Consider the following 22269-nt stretch of genomic DNA (forward strand, 5'->3'; position numbering starts at 1 on the left):
GTGAATACAGAACCCGGCCATTAATCCAGGTGGATTCGCCATACACTTCGCCACGGCACCGAGGTACTGTACAGTTAACAGAGCGGCGGTCTTTCGAAGAGGACGCTTGCGCTAAGAGTGCCAACAGCAGGAGATCTGAATGGGTGGGGAGTTGAGTTTGTCTGGTTGTTCATTTTCTTTATTTTCTTTATTGGTCCTTTGGGGATTTCATTATTTTGGGTTCAGAGTGAAACAAGCGGAGTTGAATGAAAACAAACTGAACTGCATGAAAGCAAACTGAACTGAACTATTTTTGTTTAAATAAATCCTGCCAAAGGTGTTTTTTCTGTTGAAACAAAGACTCTGCGTGTTGTCCTTTTGAACTGCTTTATTATTGATGTGTTTGGTCCATTTCTATGTGATTTGTTGCTGTGCATACAAGGTCATTGGTACATTGTGGTGTGTGGTATGTTGTAAAAAGATACAATTTATGGGTTCATGGTACTGATCGCATGTAATCCATGTGGAGGTTTGCTGCAAACTTTAAGTGTACATTTCTATTTAAAAATTGTCGGATGAGAAGCCGGCTGGCACCCCAAAAACTGAAAACTTAAAGGGCAATCCGCTACAACGTGTAATGATTAGTCAACACTATTTTTATTTTTAGGTCTACTTACAGAGAGTACATGTTAACGTGCAGTAGGTGACACCAGAGCTAGTGTCTGACGTTAAATAAATAATTAAAAAAGGTACCGGCGGCAGTGTTCAAAAGCGCTTCATGTTGTTTGATCCGCCACATAATATTTATTTTGATCACGCATGCGCACTTGGCACCAGTTAGAAAAGGATCTCACCTGGCCAGAAGCTATCCTGACACATGGCGTTGACGGTGGGGATGTGGTTATGGCGGGCGTAGCAGTAGTCTATGGGGGCGTCGGGCTGGGGGGTCCACGAGGGGTCCTTCCTGTGGGGGTACGCACGGATCTCTGCCAGCAGACGCATCTTCAGAGGCTTGTTCTCATAATCCCTCCTAGAGAGACATGTGGTACACCGTTACAATAACCTCCTAAACATGTGGTACACTGTTAACTCATTCTGAGCCCCAGACATTAACGGATTATAATGTCCAAAGTGCCTCCTTCAGGTCCCATTCACTTGCGTTGTCTTATTTTGAAGGCCAGAAGTCCACACGCGAATCACTTCCGGTCTGACGTCATCGGATCGTGCGCTGGAACCGTTCCGTGTCCACGTGGAGTTGTGTAATGGCCGACCGGGAGCTTTTATAACTGTGTAACATAAGCGAGCATCTGCCTCCATCCTAGCTTCTAAAGTGTAGTTTTGAGATAATGGACATTAAAGATGAGATCCCCCGTCCACCTCAATGTTATGGATGGGACTATTTTGTGCTCGTGGAGCCGTGATGATGCGAAATCAGCGACGGATTTCGTCTCCGGACCGCCGGCCATTCTTCTCGGTAATGTACTCGCCGTTACAGTAATAGATTACTTTTCGCGAGATATCCCGTGAATGGCACTACAGTAATAGATTACATTTCGCGAGACATCTCGCGAATGGCACTAGATGAGTTAAAATAACCTCCTAAACATGTGGTACACTGTTAAAATAACCTCCTAAACATGTGGTACAGTTACACTGTTAAAATAACTCCTATAGAAACATGTGGTACACTGTTAAAATAACTTCTATAGAAACATGTGGTACACTGTTAAAATAACCTCCTATAGAAACATGTGGTACACTGTTAAAATAACTTCTATAGAAACATGTGGTACACTGTTAAAATAACTCCTATAGAAACATGTGGTACACTGTTAAAATAACTTCTATAGAAACATGTGGTACACTGTTAAAATAACCTTCTATAGAAACATGTGGTACACTGTTAAAATAACTTCTATAGAAACATGTGGTACACTGTTAAAATAACTTCTATAGAAACATGTGGTACACTGTTAAAATAACCTCCTAAACATGTGGTACACTGTTAAAATAACATCCTAAACATGTGTTACACTGTTAAAATAACCTCCTAAACATGTGGTACACTGTTAAAATAACCTCCTAAACATGTGTTACACTGTTAAAATAAACTCCTAAACATGTGGTACAGTTACACTGTTAAAATAACTCCTATAGAAACATGTGGTACACTGTTAAAATAACTTCTATAGAAACATGTGGTACACTGTTAAAATAACCTCCTAAACATGTGGTACACTGTTAAAATAACATCCTAAACATGTGTTACACTGTTAACTCATATGCTGCCATTTAACAATACCTTCGTACTCTTTAACTGCCATTCGTCTCCATAGACTTCCATGTAATTCATAGTGCACGGATCATGCACACCCATGCCTAGATAATGCACCACGTGTGTCCACATTGCTCACAGCTTTCAAACAAAAAAATCCGAATGGAAATCCGTTCAGGCATTCATGAGATAGCAGCCATTATGTTTTACACTGTTGTGAGCTTGGAGGTCTGCTACCTGAGTTGTATGGGGGTTGTATGGGGGTTAAACAAGCAATTTCGCGATCGCTATCATGCCTACTAACGTTTTTGGGGTCCAAAAAACATTTTTTGAAAAAAAAAAAAAAAAAAAAAAAAAACATTTTTTTTTTTTTTTTTTTTTTTTATTCACGGGATTCACGGGCGTGGCAGGGTGGTACAACGGGATTTTTAAGGGATTCACGTTTTTGGCAGTTAATGAGTTAAAATAACCTCCTAAACATGTGGTACACTGTTAAAATAACCTCCTAAACATGTGGTACACTGTTAAAATAACCTCCTAAACATGTGGTACAGTTACACTGTTAAAAGAACTCCTATAGAAACATGTGGTACAGTTACACTGTTAAAATAACTTCTATAGATGCCTTAATGGTCCACGTCACATTGATATAAACCAGTATGCGCACGCCGGTCGGCACCAAATGAACCCCACCGTTCATAGGATGCAATGGATGGCACTCGTGTTTAAAAATGCATTCCATCAAACTTTTAGATGCCGTTTTTCTCCCAGTGTGGAGGAAGAATGCTTAGGATTTTTACTGTAAATTCTCACTCTTGAAATATATAATCCTTAGTTTCTGTTGATTGTAAACAATAATAGCGATCAAAACAGTTGTCCTTCAAACCCCACCTCTATTCACCGTCATCAGAACAGAGGGAGCGCTCCTCTTGATCACCCACCCGATCCACTGGATCACCAGAGCGTCTACTGCTCGCCCAGCTGCAGTCCATGAAGCCTAATTATGCTCTGTCCTGCGACGGTGTCGCGCGCAGAGCCGCAGACCTCCAAGCTCAGAAGGGTTGCATTGGTGACGCGATGTGAGTTTGTATATCAGCTACTCTTGACGCGGAACACCGTTGCGCAATGAAGTATATATGTCTCGATAAGGGCGCTCCCATGGGAGCACCTCACTAGCACACAAGAGGAGGTTGAATAACCAGTGCACCCCAAAACAACAGGTTTGGGGATCTGTTGGGAATTGATTACATGATACAGTCAGCTGTGCATTCAGTCTCAATGTTTGTAAACAAATAATTGGTCTATAGAAACATGTGGTACACTGTTAAAATAACTCCTAACCCTAACCCTGACAACCAGGAATAGTTTGGTGACCACCGGAGACTCGGTTGACGGCCGGAATTTAGACGGCACCCGGGAGCAGGTTGGGTTAGCGCCCCAGCCTGTGTCTTCCGTGAGGAAGAAGCCCAACAAATCCACGGTGAGGCCTTTAGGAGGGCCATTCAACTGCAGCAGCTGAATGGAATGTTTGGATTGGGGTCTGGTGCAACGCACAGGTTCTGAACCTGGTGAGAGCAGGAGAGGACCTGGTAAGACGTAGGAGGAGCCCGGCCAGGAGTCAACCCATAGAGCCTAGTTCTTCCACGCGCCAGAATGGCTCCCCAATCCTGGCAGAGTAGTTCCGGTGCTGCACATTGAGTGACCCTGTCTTTCCCTAATAGGACTGATCGTGGATAGCTACTGGGACGTAAGTCGGGACTTGATCAACCCCGGCTGGGTCACCTGGGCGAGGGTGTATGATGTTGCGAGACCCGAAACACCCGTCGACCCCAGGCTACATCACTGATGATACGTCCCAGCTGCATCCTTGTGATGTTTTTTTACACTATTAGTTCTATTTATAGTGGCTCATAGGAATAGACTATGTGACAACCAGGAATAGTTTGGTGACCACCGGAGACTCGGTTGACGGCCGGAATTTAGACGGCACCCGGGAGCAGGTTGGGTTAGCGCCCCAGCCTGTGTCTTCCGTGAGGAAGAAGCCCAACAAATCCACGGTGAGGCCTTTAGGAGGGCCATTCAACTGCAGCAGCTGAATGGAATGTTTGGATTGGGGTCTGGTGCAACGCACAGGTTCTGAACCTGGTGAGAGCAGGAGAGGACCTGGTAAGACGTAGGAGGAGCCCGGCCAGGAGTCAACCCATAGAGCCTAGTTCTTCCACGCGCCAGAATGGCTCCCCAATCCTGGCAGAGTAGTTCCGGTGCTGCACATTGAGTGACCCTGTCTTTCCCTAATAGGACTGATCGTGGATAGCTACTGGGACGTAAGTCGGGACTTGATCAACCCCGGCTGGGTCACCTGGGCGAGGGTGTATGATGTTGCGAGACCCGAAACACCCGTCGACCCCAGGCTACATCACTGATGATACGTCCCAGCTGCATCCTTGTGATGTTTTTTTACACTATTAGTTCTATTTATAGTGGCTCATAGGAATAGACTATGTGACAACCAGGAATAGTTTGGTGACCACCGGAGACTCGGTTGACGGCCGGAATTTAGACGGCACCCGGGAGCAGGTTGGGTTAGCGCCCCAGCCTGTGTCTTCCGTGAGGAAGAAGCCCAACAAATCCACGGTGAGGCCTTTAGGAGGGCCATTCAACTGCAGCAGCTGAATGGAATGTTTGGATTGGGGTCTGGTGCAACGCACAGGTTCTGAACCTGGTGAGAGCAGGAGAGGACCTGGTAAGACGTAGGAGGAGCCCGGCCAGGAGTCAACCCATAGAGCCTAGTTCTTCCACGCGCCAGAATGGCTCCCCAATCCTGGCAGAGTAGTTCCGGTGCTGCACATTGAGTGACCCTGTCTTTCCCTAATAGGACTGATCGTGGATAGCTACTGGGACGTAAGTCGGGACTTGATCAACCCCGGCTGGGTCACCTGGGCGAGGGTGTATGATGTTGCGAGACCCGAAACACCCGTCGACCCCAGGCTACATCACTGATGATACGTCCCAGCTGCATCCTTGTGATGTTTTTTTACACTATTAGTTCTATTTATAGTGGCTCATAGGAATAGACTATGTGACAACCAGGAATAGTTTGGTGACCACCGGAGACTCGGTTGACGGCCGGAATTTAGACGGCACCCGGGAGCAGGTTGGGTTAGCGCCCCAGCCTGTGTCTTCCGTGAGGAAGAAGCCCAACAAATCCACGGTGAGGCCTTTAGGAGGGCCATTCAACTGCAGCAGCTGAATGGAATGTTTGGATTGGGGTCTGGTGCAACGCACAGGTTCTGAACCTGGTGAGAGCAGGAGAGGACCTGGTAAGACGTAGGAGGAGCCCGGCCAGGAGTCAACCCATAGAGCCTAGTTCTTCCACGCGCCAGAATGGCTCCCCAATCCTGGCAGAGTAGTTCCGGTGCTGCACATTGAGTGACCCTGTCTTTCCCTAATAGGACTGATCGTGGATAGCTACTGGGACGTAAGTCGGGACTTGATCAACCCCGGCTGGGTCACCTGGGCGAGGGTGTATGATGTTGCGAGACCCGAAACACCCGTCGACCCCAGGCTACATCACTGATGATACGTCCCAGCTGCATCCTTGTGATGTTTTTTTACACTATTAGTTCTATTTATAGTGGCTCATAGGAATAGACTATGTGACAACCAGGAATAGTTTGGTGACCACCGGAGACTCGGTTGACGGCCGGAATTTAGACGGCACCCGGGAGCAGGTTGGGTTAGCGCCCCAGCCTGTGTCTTCCGTGAGGAAGAAGCCCAACAAATCCACGGTGAGGCCTTTAGGAGGGCCATTCAACTGCAGCAGCTGAATGGAATGTTTGGATTGGGGTCTGGTGCAACGCACAGGTTCTGAACCTGGTGAGAGCAGGAGAGGACCTGGTAAGACGTAGGAGGAGCCCGGCCAGGAGTCAACCCATAGAGCCTAGTTCTTCCACGCGCCAGAATGGCTCCCCAATCCTGGCAGAGTAGTTCCGGTGCTGCACATTGAGTGACCCTGTCTTTCCCTAATAGGACTGATCGTGGATAGCTACTGGGACGTAAGTCGGGACTTGATCAACCCCGGCTGGGTCACCTGGGCGAGGGTGTATGATGTTGCGAGACCCGAAACACCCGTCGACCCCAGGCTACATCACTGATGATACGTCCCAGCTGCATCCTTGTGATGTTTTTTTACACTATTAGTTCTATTTATAGTGGCTCATAGGAATAGACTATGTGACAACCAGGAATAGTTTGGTGACCACCGGAGACTCGGTTGACGGCCGGAATTTAGACGGCACCCGGGAGCAGGTTGGGTTAGCGCCCCAGCCTGTGTCTTCCGTGAGGAAGAAGCCCAACAAATCCACGGTGAGGCCTTTAGGAGGGCCATTCAACTGCAGCAGCTGAATGGAATGTTTGGATTGGGGTCTGGTGCAACGCACAGGTTCTGAACCTGGTGAGAGCAGGAGAGGACCTGGTAAGACGTAGGAGGAGCCCGGCCAGGAGTCAACCCATAGAGCCTAGTTCTTCCACGCGCCAGAATGGCTCCCCAATCCTGGCAGAGTAGTTCCGGTGCTGCACATTGAGTGACCCTGTCTTTCCCTAATAGGACTGATCGTGGATAGCTACTGGGACGTAAGTCGGGACTTGATCAACCCCGGCTGGGTCACCTGGGCGAGGGTGTATGATGTTGCGAGACCCGAAACACCCGTCGACCCCAGGCTACATCACTGATGATACGTCCCAGCTGCATCCTTGTGATGTTTTTTTACACTATTAGTTCTATTTATAGTGGCTCATAGGAATAGACTATGTGACAACCAGGAATAGTTTGGTGACCACCGGAGACTCGGTTGACGGCCGGAATTTAGACGGCACCCGGGAGCAGGTTGGGTTAGCGCCCCAGCCTGTGTCTTCCGTGAGGAAGAAGCCCAACAAATCCACGGTGAGGCCTTTAGGAGGGCCATTCAACTGCAGCAGCTGAATGGAATGTTTGGATTGGGGTCTGGTGCAACGCACAGGTTCTGAACCTGGTGAGAGCAGGAGAGGACCTGGTAAGACGTAGGAGGAGCCCGGCCAGGAGTCAACCCATAGAGCCTAGTTCTTCCACGCGCCAGAATGGCTCCCCAATCCTGGCAGAGTAGTTCCGGTGCTGCACATTGAGTGACCCTGTCTTTCCCTAATAGGACTGATCGTGGATAGCTACTGGGACGTAAGTCGGGACTTGATCAACCCCGGCTGGGTCACCTGGGCGAGGGTGTATGATGTTGCGAGACCCGAAACACCCGTCGACCCCAGGCTACATCACTGATGATACGTCCCAGCTGCATCCTTGTGATGTTTTTTTACACTATTAGTTCTATTTATAGTGGCTCATAGGAATAGACTATGTGACAACCAGGAATAGTTTGGTGACCACCGGAGACTCGGTTGACGGCCGGAATTTAGACGGCACCCGGGAGCAGGTTGGGTTAGCGCCCCAGCCTGTGTCTTCCGTGAGGAAGAAGCCCAACAAATCCACGGTGAGGCCTTTAGGAGGGCCATTCAACTGCAGCAGCTGAATGGAATGTTTGGATTGGGGTCTGGTGCAACGCACAGGTTCTGAACCTGGTGAGAGCAGGAGAGGACCTGGTAAGACGTAGGAGGAGCCCGGCCAGGAGTCAACCCATAGAGCCTAGTTCTTCCACGCGCCAGAATGGCTCCCCAATCCTGGCAGAGTAGTTCCGGTGCTGCACATTGAGTGACCCTGTCTTTCCCTAATAGGACTGATCGTGGATAGCTACTGGGACGTAAGTCGGGACTTGATCAACCCCGGCTGGGTCACCTGGGCGAGGGTGTATGATGTTGCGAGACCCGAAACACCCGTCGACCCCAGGCTACATCACTGATGATACGTCCCAGCTGCATCCTTGTGATGTTTTTTTACACTATAGAAACATGTGGTACACTGTTAAAATAACTTCTATAGAAACATGTGGTACACTGTTAAAATAACTCCTATAGAAACATGTGGTACAGTTACACTGTTAAAATAACTCCTATAGAAACATGCGGTACACTGTTAAAATAACCTTCTATAGAAACATGTGGTACACTGTTAAAATAACTTCTATAGAAACATGTGGTACACTGTTAAAATAACTTCTATAGAAACATGTGGTACACTGTTAAAATAACTCCTATAGAAACATGTGGTACACTGTTAAAATAACCTCCTAAACATGTGGTACACTGTTAAAATAACATCCTAAACATGTGTTACACTGTTAAAATAACTCCTATAGAAACATGTGGTACAGTTACACTGTTAAAATAACTCCTATAGAAACATGTGGTACACTGTTAAAATAACTTCTATAGAAACATGTGGTACACTGTTAAAATAACTCCTATAGAAACATGTGGTACACTGTTAAAATAACTCCTATAGAAACATGTGGTACACTGTTAAAATAACTTCTATAGAAACATGTGGTACACTGTTAAAATAACTCCTATAGAAACATGTGGTACAGTTACACTGTTAAAATAACTCCTATAGAAACATGTGGTACACTGTTAAAATAACTTCTATAGAAACATGTGGTACACTGTTAAAATAACCTTCTATAGAAACATGTGGTACACTGTTAAAATAACCTTCTATAGAAACATGTGGTACACTGTTAAAATAACCTTCTATAGAAACATGTGGTACACTGTTAAAATAACTTCTATAGAAACATGTGGTACACTGTTAAAATAACTTCTATAGAAACATGTGGTACAGTTACACTGTTAAAATAACTCCTATAGAAACATGTGGTACACTGTTAAAATAACTCCTAGCCGTAAGGCAAAGCTCTCTGTCTTTCGAGCAATCTTCGTTCCCACTCTCACCTATGGTCATGAAGTGTGGGTCATGACCGAAAGTATAAGGTCTCGGGTACAAGCGGCCGGAATGAGTTTTCTCAGAAGGGTGGCTGGTATCTCCCTTAGAGATAGGGTGAGAAGTTCAATCACCCGAGAGAGACTTGGAGAAGAACCGCTGCTCCTTCACTTGGAAAGGAGTCAGCTTAGGTGGTTCGGGCATCTAGTACGGATGCCCCCCGAGCGCCTTCCTAGGAAGGTCCTCGATGCACGTCCCACTGGGAGGAGACCCCGTGGCAGATCAAAGACCAGATGGAGAGATTATAAATAACTTCTATAGAAACATGTGGTACAGTTACACTGTTAAAACAACCTCCTAGAGAGAAACATTACATTCACACTGTTAAAAACCAACCTACAAACCAAGGGGCTGTCCTGTTCTTTTCTGTTCTGTTGGCTGGAAACGTGTGATAGTGGAAGATAGCTCCACCCCCAATCATTAGTTCCTATTCTGTCTCTATCGTAACGTAACTCGAACGGCGCTGAGTCGGATCGAGCAGGCTTCGCACCACTCGACACGGCGACTCGCTCACTTTAGCTCGCGTTGCGGTGTCTCGTGGTTGGAGCATGCAGGCGGTGTAGGGACTATAAATACCTGATAAATGGGTGGAGCATACGGGTGGTGTAATAAATACCTGATAAAGGGGCGGAGCATAAATGGTAAATGGTAAATGGTGCATTTAGCGCTTTTTATCCAAAGCGCTTTACAATGTGCATTACATTCACCCATTCACACACACATTCATACACCGGTGGCGGTGGAAACCATGCAAGGCACCAACCTGCTCACCGGGAGCAACTTGGGGTTCAGTGTCTTGCCCAAGGACACTTCGACATGTAGACAGGAGAAGCTGGGATTTGAACCGCTGACCCATGGAGCATTGGCCAACCCACTCTACCTCCTGAGCTACAGCCGCCCATACGCATACGGGCAGTGTAATGAATACCTGATAAAGGGGCGGAGCATACGGGTGGTGTAATGAGCATACGGGTGGTGTAATGAATACCTGATAAAGGGGCGGAGCATACGGGTGGTGTAATAAATACCTGATAAAGGGGCGGAGCATACGGGTGGTGTAATACCTGATAAAGGGGCGGAGCATACGGGTGGTGTAATGAATACCTGATAAAGGGGCGGAGCATACGGGTGGTGTAATACCTGATAAATGGGCGGAGCATACGGCTGGTGTAATACCTGATAAAGGGGCGGAGCATACGGGCGGTGTAATACCTGATAAAGGGGCGGAGCATAAGGGTGGTGTAATGAATACCTGATAAAGGGGCGGAGCATACGGGTGGTGTAATGAATACCTGATAAATGGGCGGAGCATACGGGTGGTGTAATACCTGATAAAGGGGCAAAGCATAAGGGTGGTGTAATACCTGATAAAGGGGCGGAGCATACGGGTGGTGTAATACCTGATAAAGGGGCGGAGCATACGGGTGGTGTAATACCTGATAAAGGGGCGGAGCATACGGGCGGTGTAATACCTGATAAAGGGGCGGAGCATACGGGTGGTGTAATACCTGATAAAGGGGCGGAGCATAAGGGTGGTGTAATACCTGATAAAGGGGCGGAGCATACGGGTGGTGTAATGAATACCTGATAAAAAGGCGGAGCATACGGGTGGTGTAATACCTGATAAAGGGGCGGAGCATACGGGCGGTGTAATACCTGATAAAGGGGCGGAGCATACGGGTGGTGTAATACCTGATAAAGGGGCGGAGCATACGGGCGGCGTAATACCTGATAAAGGGGCGGAGCATACGGGTGGTGTAATACCTGATAAAGGGGCGGAGCATGCGGGCGGTGTAAGGACTCTTGATGCTCTGGTGCTGACCGGCATCAGACCCCATCAGTCGATGCCAGAACGACACAGAGCCGTGATGGATCCCTCTCCTGGTCGACAGCGATGTCTGAAAGCATCAAACATAATATTAACATATTATATATATATATATATATATATCCATGAATCAATAGATTACTGAGTCACAAACTGTTTAATATTAACATATAAATATACTGTATATATATTTATAGTCACAGTTTTATCACCTTCCAGGTACTGAAGATCATTTTTTTTGTTTGTTTGACAGGAAGTAATTAAGATTGGACTTAAAAATGTTGTTTTAAAAATACACAAAAGATGTTGATCAGTTTTCTACAGTGCATCTCCATTATGAGCCACGGATAAGCTCTAAAACAGTTCCATTGTGTCCATAGTGTCAGCTAACGCACATTTAGTTTTTATAGATTAATTCCTTAGCGTGAGCTCGCGTGTGCGATCCGGGCTCGGTTGTGCACAGATCTCGCACTACGCGTGTGCGCAGCGTTCCACGTTCATGAACAAATAAAGAAAAAACACATGCAAAACAGACCAACGGCCGCAGAGATATTTATAAAAAATGTTTACGATAGGAACCAATAGATATAAACAAACGGATTTTAGCAAAACATGCTCTTTTCATTCCGGAACTTCCAGTTCCCCGGCCATTATCAGTCCGATTAGACATACTGGTCAATGTTTATGAGATTGTTTTATAACCACATTAAAGTGGTAGAATGGAGCGTCTTTTTGGCACTAGAAGAGTTAAAGTGGTAGAATGGAGAGTCTTTTTGGCACTAGAAGAGTTAAAGTGGTAGAATGGAGTGTCTTTTTGGCACTAGAAGAGTTAAAGTAGTGGAAGTGAGCGTCACCTGGAAGCGGTCGAGGATGCGCAGGTCCTGGCTGTCTGTGCAGTACTTCAGAGAGGAAGAGGCGGGGCCTCCTTGCGGTAACCCCGCCCCCTGGCCCCCGTAGATCCCCCCCGCCCCCTGGGCCCCGTAGATCCCGCCCACCAGGCTGAGCGTGGCGGCGACCGCACGGTCCACATCCAGCAGGGGGAGCCCTCGCTGCCGCTTGGCCTGGCGAACCAGCAGCTTCCTGTGGAGACGCTTGGCCTGAAAGGATTATGATTCATATTACATTAATAATCAAAGTGATTTACAGACAACAATAAACCTACCTGTGGAGTGGCATTCCAACAGGTGTAAAAATCTACCTGTGGAGTGGCATTCCAACAGGTATAAACATCTACCTGTGGAGTGGCATTCCAACAGGTATAAACATCTACCTGTGGAGTGGCATTCCAACAGGTATAAACATAAACATCCTACCTGTGGAGTGGCATTCAACAGGTATAAACATCTACCTGTGGAGTGGCATTCAACAGGTATAAACATCTACCTGTGGAGTGGCATTCAACAGGTATAAACATCTACCTGTGGGGTGGCATTCCAACAGGTATAAACATCTACCTGTGGGGTGGCATTCCAACAGTTATAAACACCCTACCTGTGGGGTGGCATTCAACAGGTATAAACATCTACCTGTGGAGTGCAAGGTATAAACATCTACCTGTGGAGTGGCATTCCAACAGTTATAAACATCTACCTGTGGAGTGGCATTCAACAGGTATAAATAAACATCTACCTGTGGGGTGGCATTCAACAGGTATAAACATCTACCTGTGGAGTGGCATTCCAACAGTTATAAACATCTACCTGTGGGGTGGCATTCAACAGTTATAAACATCCTACCTGTGGAGTGGCATTCCAACAGGTATCAACATCTACCTGTGGAGTGCAGGTATAAACATCTACCTGTGGAGTGGCATTCAACAGTTATAAACATCTACCTGTGGAGTGGCATTCCAACAGGTATAAAGATCTACCTGTGGAGTGGCATTCCAACAGTTATAAACATCCTACCTGTGGGGTGACGGCCAGGGCCAGAGGACAGGCGTCCAGCCTCCTCAGCAGCATCCTCTCCTCATAGAGGCTGAGCGGAGCGTAGTGGGTGTGGCTCCGGGCGGCCACGCCCCCAAGCCCCTCCCCTTTGTCACCTAGGAGATGATGTCCCGGGACCCCGGCCCCACCGCGCCGCATCATCTCCATTGCCGAGGCCCCTCCTCCTCCTCCTGGTAAGGATGCATGTTACAGATTCATTCATTGAATTATCCCTCGGTCCTTATCGACCAATTAACAAGCAGCGTTTTTAGGGCCAAAAGGAAAATTCTCATCCAAAACCGAAAAAGAGAAATACAGTATAACTGCCTTGATGTATATCACATTAACCCTCTAAGGCCCGCATTAAGAAATACTTGAAATAAAAAATTGAAAAAAATCAGATGGTGTTGTAGGAGTCCTATTAACACCTTCTAAGCCTGGCCGCACTCCCTCGGACTTCCTACTGGGTCCCATCAGCCAATCGTCTATTCCCGTACTTCCCCGTAATTTATGAAATTAATCATAATTTTTTGAAAAATACAGTCGCAGGTCGTGCTCTGTCTCTTTAAGAGACGTTGTGCAATCCGATCACGTCAGAAACGTGATGACGTCATCGGCTGGCTCTGCCACTGGCTCCACGAGCGGCCATTACGTTCCCCTTCACTGTGTGTGCTGCAGCCTGGTTTAGCCCATCCCCCGTCTTTTTCGACCAGACGACAGGCGAAATCAAGGCTTCGGAATGAGTGGAATACATGGAATTAGATCGATGTGCGTGCGACGAGGACGTAATGTACTTTCGAACGCTGTTTTTTCTCGCGGATTACCCCATCTCGCTCCATGCAAATGAACGGCAGAAATACAGCCAGCAGCAGCTTCTAAGTAAGTGGCCGCCCAAACACGTAGTGTGTGCACGTCCTGCTGGCTTGCACTGAACGACCCGCGCGCGTTGTTTATCATTTGGTGTGTTTGTTTTTTAAAATATGTTTATAAATAAAACGCTGATTGCACGGCAGTACCGGGGTTCAGGGGGTTCTGCCGCGGCTATGTTTTTTTCAAAAAAATGTTTTTGTAAGATTTTATAGCCATAAATCAAAAATCATAAATCATGCTCTAATTTACATATGGGGGATATTTTTCAAAATAATAACATATGTACATGTTCTAGACATTCTAATGATCACCAAAAAGAATAGTACAGGCATTTTACTTATGTTTTTTTGAGGTATAGCTTCCATGAAAAAGTGAGATGTTGTTCGTCAAAACTCTGGAATTTCAGCGGGTGTGGCGGGTGTGAATGTCAGCCCCTGTGGGGGGTATTTATATGCAAATATTGTGGCCAATGGCATTGTAATACTAAACAATAGAATCCAATGGTGGTGTTTAGGTGGTAGGGGGAGCTAAAATAAAATGATTTAAACCTTTTTTTGGATAAAATACAAACGTTGTAATATTACAACCGTGGGCCTTAGAGGGTTAACGAGCGTCAACGAGCTGGACACAGAATAACTTCTTAACGACAATTAATCGCTAATAGATTAATTATTACCATTCCTACCTCCTAGCGTCAGCAGGTGGCGCCGGCGCTCTTCCAAGTCTTGCTGGCAGCATCTCCGTCGCGCCGCCTCCTCCTAGGGTTGGTTTGTTCATTTAGTTTCAGTCTTTTGAGTTTTAATCGTTTATTGTTAGTCCAGTCTAGACTACATATCATAACATTTTAGTTGACTAAATCTACAGTTGATTTAGTGGACTATATAAATGTATTCATTGTAATGGCAAATTTACACTTAGCTGATCTACAAGCTGATCTACAAGCTTTGGAGAAAGCTAACCCTAACCCTAAAAAAATCGTTAGTAGTTGTCATTACAAACACATCCATGCCATCGTTGTCCCACACAAGCCATCACACTCTGCTAAACAGATGTTATGCTTTTATGTGTTTTGCCAAGTCCCGTAAAAGATGCCCTGTGATTGGCCAGTACAGTCACTTTGATTGGCAGTTGTGCCGAATGCTCACACCAAAACATTATTCATGAGATTGTGATGGCTTGTGTTGGACAACCAAGGCATGGATGTGTTTGTAATGACAACTAGTAACACATTCATGAAAAAAGAAATCACTATTGACCGCAACAAATAGCGTAAAAGTGATAGGCTTATAGGCTCCACTCTATACTAGGAGAGTTGCTAGGTTCTGCTGGGGAAACTGGACAACAGGAGCATTTCTGCCTAATAGACCCCATGGACAGTCATTTTGGATCAATATAAGTAGGAAAATGTGCCTAGATGTGATTTAGGGCGCAGTTGTCCTTTAAGGGGTTACATTTTAGTCTAGTTTTAAATGTGTTGACGAAATCGTCACTATATTTATTCTTAGTTTTCTTCATCGTAGAGTAGTTTTTATTCCGTCTGACAGTAAAAAGGTCAGTTTTAAGAGTACCTCGTCGTCCTCCTCGCTCTCCGCCTCTCTCTTGATGTGTGCCATGGCCGCCGCCGAGCCGCCCGCCAGGGGGCGGAGCTTCTTGCGCTGGAGGAGCAGGGTGGCAGCGCCCCCGCTGGGCGGGGGGAGGTACTCCATGCCCGGGTCGATCATTCCCTCCGCGTCCATCTCCTCATCATCTGGAGGAGAGGGAGTTAATGAGTTAACTCATTGACTGCCAAGACCCCAGTTTCCCGAGTTTTTCCCGATGTCTCTGCCCCAGGATAATGGATGTTGGGGATAATTCCATTATCTTGGTAATATTGTAAATCTTAAAAACTGTGACATGACATTTTCATATCATCCTATGCTATCCCTAGCTGTCCATTCATTTTTTACAGTCCATAGATAGATAGATAGATAGATACCTTTATTATCCCAAGGACTGTGGAACGACGTCATGATGAGGTCATAATGACAGTGACTCACCGTGGAACAGGGCCTGTGATATGACCGTATAAGGTCATAACAGTGACTCACCGTGGAACAGGGCCTGGGGGGGCATGACGTCAGGGATGATATGACCATATAAGGTTATGATATGACCATATAAGGTTATGATATGACCATATAAGGATTCACCATGGAACAGGGCCTGGGGGGGCATCACGTCAGGGATGATATGACCATATAAGGTCATAACAGTGACTCACCGTGGTACAGGGACTGGGGGGGATGCTATGACCATATAAGGTTATGATATGACCATATAAGGTTATGATATGACCATATAAGGACTCACCGTGGAACAGGGCCTGTGGGGGATGATATGACCATATAAGGTCATAATATGACCATATAAGGACTCACCGTGGAACAGGGCCTGGGGGGGATGATATGACCATATAAGGTCATAATATGACCATATAAGGACTCACCATGGAACAGGGCCTGTGGGGGATGATATGACCATATAAGGTCATAATATGACCATATAAGGACTCACCATGGAACAGGGCCTGGGGGGGATGATATGACCATATAAGGTCATAATATGACCATATAAGGACTCACCATGGAACAGGGCCTGTGGGGGATGATATGACCATATAAGGTCATGATATGACCATATAAGGACTCACCATGGAACAGGGCCTGGGGGGGCATGACATCAGGGATGATATGACCATATAAGGACATAACAGTGACTCACCGTGGTACAGGGCCTGGGGGGATGATATGACCATATAAGGTCATAATATGACCATATAAGGACTCACCATGGAACAGGGCCTGGGGGGGATGATATGACCATATAAGGTCATAATATGACCATATAAGGACTCACCATGGAACAGGGCCTGGGGGGGATGATATGACCATATAAGGTCATGATATGACCATATAAGGACTCACCATGGAACAGGGCCTGGGGAGGATGATATGACCATATAAGGTCATGATATGACCATATAAGGACTCACCATGGAACAGGGCCTGGGGGGGCATCACGTCAGGGATGAGGTCGGCCTCTGACAGCAGACTGGGCGTGGCCGAGTGCGAGGCGGGGGTCCCGGGGGCAGAGAAGTCTGGCGAGGGCGAGGGGGAGGGGCTGGTCATGGGCGTGCGGTCGGAGGAGCTGAGCGAGGAGAAATCGATCACCTCTCCTTTCTCCAGGAGGTCGGAGCGACGCGCTGTGACCCCCCCACCGCCGCCACGACACCCTGAGGCTCCGCCTCCTCCTCCCAGTTTAACAGGAGTGGAGGAGGAGCTTCGGTCTGCATAGGCTCCTCCCCCTCCTCCACCCGCAGCCTCCTGAAGGAGCAGAGCAACAAAACATCTTTATTAAAACATTTATTTCAGAACGGGCACACATTATTGTGTATTATTATTTTATGCTTTAACTATTGAAAAATAGCAGATCTACAAGCTACGAGCTTGTAGATCTGCTATTTTTGAAAAATTGTGAAAATTAAAATTTTGACCCAATTCTATAAGTGTCTTTTGAATCCTTCTAAGGTTTTTTTTTGAAAAAAAAAAATATGTTTCTATGTCAGCAATCTGGCCAGCCATCGTCAAAGAAAAGGTCCTTTTCACTCAACTGGAGCTCAGTTAGTCTGTTCTTGAGAGACTACTATGTCAGTGGTTCTCAAACCTTTTCATGTGAAGGACCCCCAAAATGATATGTATTTGGCCACGGACCCCCATCTCAAAATATTTAGTTCCAGGGACCTCCCAGAAGCAACATTTGAGTTACAAACGTTCGCTTCAAAAATAAATATGTTCAAAGATTTGCATACATTTTCACACATTTTCACAACCAGATCTAAAAGCAGAGCTTGTAGATCTGCTATTTTCAACAGTTAAAGCATTCAATAATCCTAGGCCTAAATGGGTTAAGATGTGATAAATATAATCTTCTAAATCCTAATGGTTTTCTGAAAAGCTGAACATGTTTCTTTAGACCAGGGTTAGGGTTAGGGTTAGGCAGACCAGGGAGAACCTGTTGTAATGTAGCCAGTTGATAACTTTTCTTTTATTTGCTTTATTTCCACATAACGTATGAAAAGATGAGTGCATTCTTTTATGACTTGGCCTTCCATTTCTATTCTGGCAATGAAACAATTTGTAATCCAAGTAATTTGCTAGATTTGACATTTATGACACATTCAACACTAATTGATTTTCCAGAAAATAAACTTGTTAAAATAAAAATAATATAAAACTCAATGTACTTGAAAATAGATGACCCACACTGCTTTAGACTTGTTTGACTGCACTGTCATCAATGGTGAATTCATGTAAATTCATGTTATCGTATGTTTATCGCCAGACATTTTAACCACTTAAAGACTCAATACTTGGTAAACTTCACCTTTGGCTTTGTTATTGGACTGCTATTTTTTTCTACACCAAATCACTTCAGATGTAAAATATCACTCACTGTGAGCTTGTAGATCTGTTATTTTAGTATCAGTACATAATGTATACGACGATGTTCAGAATATCAGCATGCTAGGCAGGTGTACAGTGTCAGGTCAGAACATTAACAGATGTACAGTGTAAGGTCACAACATTAACAGGTGTACAGTGTAAGGTCACAACATTAACAGATGTACAGTGTAAGGTCACAACATTAACAGGTGTACAGTGTAAGGTCACAACATTAACAGGTGTACAGTGTAAGGTCAGAACATTAACAGATGTACAGTGTGAGGTCAGAACATTAACAGATGTACAGTGTAAGGTCAGAACATTAACAGATGTACAGTGTGAGGTCAGAACATTAACAGATGTACAGTGTAAGGTCAGAACATTAACAGATGTACAGTGTAAGGTCACAACATTAACAGATGTACAGTGTAAGGTCACAACATTAACAGATGTGTACAGTGTAAGGTCACAATATTAACAGATGTACAGTGTGAGGTCAGAACATTAACAGATGTACAGTGTGAGGTCAGAACATTAACAGATGTACAGTGTGAGGTCAGAACATTAACAGATGTACAGTGTAAGGTCACAACATTAACAGATTTACAGTGTAAGGCCACAACATTAACAGATGTGTACAGTGTGAGGTCAGAACATTAACAGATTTACAGTGTAAGGTCAGAACATTAACAGATGTACAGTGTAAGGTCAGAACATTAACAGATGTACAGTGTAAGGTCAGAACATTAACAGATGTACAGTGTAAGGTCAGAACATTAACAGATGTACAGTGTAAGGTCATAACATTAACAGATGTACAGTGTAAGGTCAGAACATTAACAGTGCACAGTGTAAGGTCAGAACATTAACAGATGTACAGTGTAAGGTCATAACATTAACAGATGTACAGTGTAAGGTCAGAACATTAACAGTGTACAGTGTAAGGTCAGAACATTAACAGATGTACAGTGTAAGGTCATAACATTAACAGATGTACAGTGTAAGGTCAGAACATTAACAGTGTACAGTGTAAGGTCAGAACATTAACAGATGTACAGTGTAAGGTCAGAACATTAACAGATGTACAGTGTGAGGTCATAACATTAACAGATGTACAGTGTAAGGTCAGAACATTAACAGATGTACAGTGTAAGGTCAGAACATTAACAGATGTACAGTGTAAGGTCAGAACATTAACAGATGTACAGTGTAAGGTCATAACATTAACAGTGTACAGTGTAAGGTCAGAACATTAACAGATGTACAGTGTAAGGACAGAACATTAACAGATGTACAGTGTAAGGTCAGAACATTAACAGATGTACAGTGTAAGGTCAGAACATTAACAGATGTACAGTGTCCGGTCAGAACGTACCTTCTGCGCCCTCCGGATGTCCTTGGCCTCCTGCGTGCGAGAGCGTTTCTCCTTCAGCTGCATGGCGCTCTCTGCTGGGTTGCTGCGAGGAGCACCTCGCTTCCTCAGACCTTCTACTGTGATGATGGGGTCTACTGCTGCTCTAACACCTAGGAGAGGAGATACAGGATCAGAGCGTTTCTCCTTCAGCTGCATGGCGCTCTCTGCTGGGTTGCTGCGAGGAGCACCTCGCTTCCTCAGACCCTCCACCGTTATGATGGGGTCTACTGTTGCTTTAAGACCTGGAGAGATCAATGATCTGATCAATACATACACTAACCCTAACCCTCCACTGTGATGATGGGGTCTACTGTTGCTTTAAGACCTAGGAGAGATCAATGATCAATACATACACTAACCCTTCTACTGTGATGATGGGGTCTACTGTTGCTTTAAGACCTGGAGAGATCAATGATCTGATCAATACAGACCCTAACCCTAACCCTCCACTGTGATGATGGGGTCTACTGAAGCAAGTGGTTACCTGGTATTTTACACCGGCTGAGAGGCGTAGGGAGACACAAGGCGCAGCCGAGTGTCTCCAACCCTCTCAGCCGGTGTAAAATACAGGTAACCACAAGCCTCGCGTGGCTTATTGCTTTTCTAAAACGTTTTTTCTAAAAAGTAAACATCTCCGCCACCAGGAAGAGACATTTCCTTGTTTGCCAGCCACATCCCAGGAACGGAAGCCAGTGTGTGTTTATAAAGTCACGTCACGTCGGCGAGTACATTACCGAGAAGAATGGCAGGAGGTCCGGAGACGAAATCCGTCGCTGATTTCGCATCATCACGGCTCCACGAGCACAAAATAGTCCCATCCATAACATTGAGGTGGACGGGGGATCTCATCTTTAATGTCCATTATCTCAAAACTACACTTTAGAAGCTAGGATGGAGGCAGATGCTCGCTTATGTTACACAGTTATAAAAGCTCCCGGTCGGCCATTACACAACTCCACGTGGACACGGATCGGTTCCGGCGCACGATCCGATGACGTCAGACCGGAAGCGATTGCGCTGTGGACTTCTGGCCTTCAAAATAAGATAACGGCGGTGATGCCAGCCTGAAGGTGGCATCGTGGACTTTATAATCCGTTAATTTCATGGGCACTAAATGAGTTAAGAACCATATTCAATCCATACACATGTTTATTTTCATCCAGATTTATGCGGGCGGTGCTTAGAAACACCCGCACGGCAGGATTTTAGAGGAAATCAAACGCTCGCTTCTCTAGTTCAGCCTCACAGCACTGTGGAAAGAAATAACGCACCGGGCTTTGATATAAACTGATTCAAGGTGGGGGTTATAGTCTCATATACCACAGCAATTAAAGGGAAACCAGCCAATCAGAATCAAGGAATGGAACTAGCTATAGAATGCTGCTTTAAGGCCTGATCAATGATCAATACAACATATCTACTGCTGCTTTAAGGCCTGATCAATGATCAATACAACAGGTAGAATGCTGCTTTAAGGCCTGATCAATGATCAATACAACATATCTACTGCTGCTTTAAGGTCTGATCAGTGATCAATACAACAGGTCTACTGCTGCTTTACAACCTGATCAGGGGAGGTAAAACTATCAATACTGCAATTTAGAAATACTCTGTTACAAGTAAAAGTCCAGAATTTCAAATTGACTAGATTAAAAGTACAAAAGTATTGTTATCAAAAGTACCAAACTCTTTTCAAATAGCCTGTGTTTAAGTGGTTAATGTCTGTTTTACAATATAATAATGAATATCTGCCAGTAACTACGGTAGTGACATATAATAATGAATATCTGCCAGTAACTACGGTAGTGACTTGAGTTTTCAAATAAATGTAGTGGAGTAAAAGTACAATATTTGGCAGAGCCTTTGCTCACATCAGGTTGGTTTGTTGGTTGGTTAACATTAGTTAGTTAGTTAGTTAGTTAGTTAGTTAGTTAGTTAGCTAGCTAGCTAGCTAGCTAGCTAGCTAGCTAGCTAGTTAGTTAGTTAGTTAGTTAGTTAGTTAGTTAGTTAGTTAGTTAGTTAGTTAGTTAGTTAGTTAGTTAGTTAGCTAGCTAGCTAGCTAGTTAGTTAGCTAGCTAGCTAGTTAGCTAGTTAGTTAGCTAGTTACCTTTGGACCTTGGCTGAGCCTTTATCCACACCAGATTGGTTGGTTGGTTAATGTTAGTTAAAGGGATAAGAAACCCCGCCTCTAATTTGTTTTATGGGATTTCAGAACATGAAAAGATTTCTAAAATGTAGGCGTGGTTATCTGCCGTTGTGGGGGGAGGGGGCGGAGTAATGCGTCTTCTTAGAGACCGAAGCTGTCAGCAGTGGGCACTTGTTGCTTTTCCATTTCGGAAACATTTTTTAAAACCAGCCATTGGAGGTGTAAAAACTATAAAGATTCGGCAACGCCATGTTCTGTAACCAATTAAAATGTGCAGGTATTTTACAAAGAAGCTGGCTGAGCATTTATCCATGGACACACTTTCTCCAGCTTTGGACTGTTTACCACGGAACTGAAGAAGAAGGGACGCTAAGCTATCGCCGATAGCTATTTTCTGTGTAGTGTGTGTGTGTGTGTGTGTGTGTG

At 45.3% G+C, this 22269-nt stretch overlaps 1 protein-coding gene across 2 annotated transcripts in view; it reads right to left on the bottom strand.

Moving 5' to 3' along the window:
• Window positions 1–22269, bottom strand: part of kat14 (lysine acetyltransferase 14) — a 57656-nt gene that overhangs the window by 14508 nt on the left and 20879 nt on the right. The window contains exons 6-13 of one of the 2 annotated variants that reach the window (XM_080721871.1): window positions 19659–19807; window positions 16834–17164; window positions 15371–15549; window positions 14488–14560; window positions 12915–13123; window positions 11862–12104; window positions 10944–11077; window positions 834–1009 (exon numbers count right to left, since the gene is read on the bottom strand). In XM_080721871.1, coding sequence (XP_080577997.1) covers window positions 834–1009; window positions 10944–11077; window positions 11862–12104; window positions 12915–13123; window positions 14488–14560; window positions 15371–15549; window positions 16834–17164; window positions 19659–19807 — 1494 coding nt within the window. Of the gene's footprint in view, window positions 1–833; window positions 1010–10943; window positions 11078–11861; window positions 12105–12914; window positions 13124–14478; window positions 14561–15370; window positions 15550–16833; window positions 17165–19658; window positions 19808–22269 lie in introns of both variants that reach the window. The other variant, XM_080721870.1, reaches the window with a different exon arrangement.

The sequence above is a fragment of the Nannobrachium achirus genome (assembly GCF_963921795.1).
Source record: "Nannobrachium achirus genome assembly, chromosome: 3".
NCBI classification, from domain to species: domain Eukaryota; kingdom Metazoa; phylum Chordata; class Actinopteri; order Myctophiformes; family Myctophidae; genus Nannobrachium; species Nannobrachium achirus.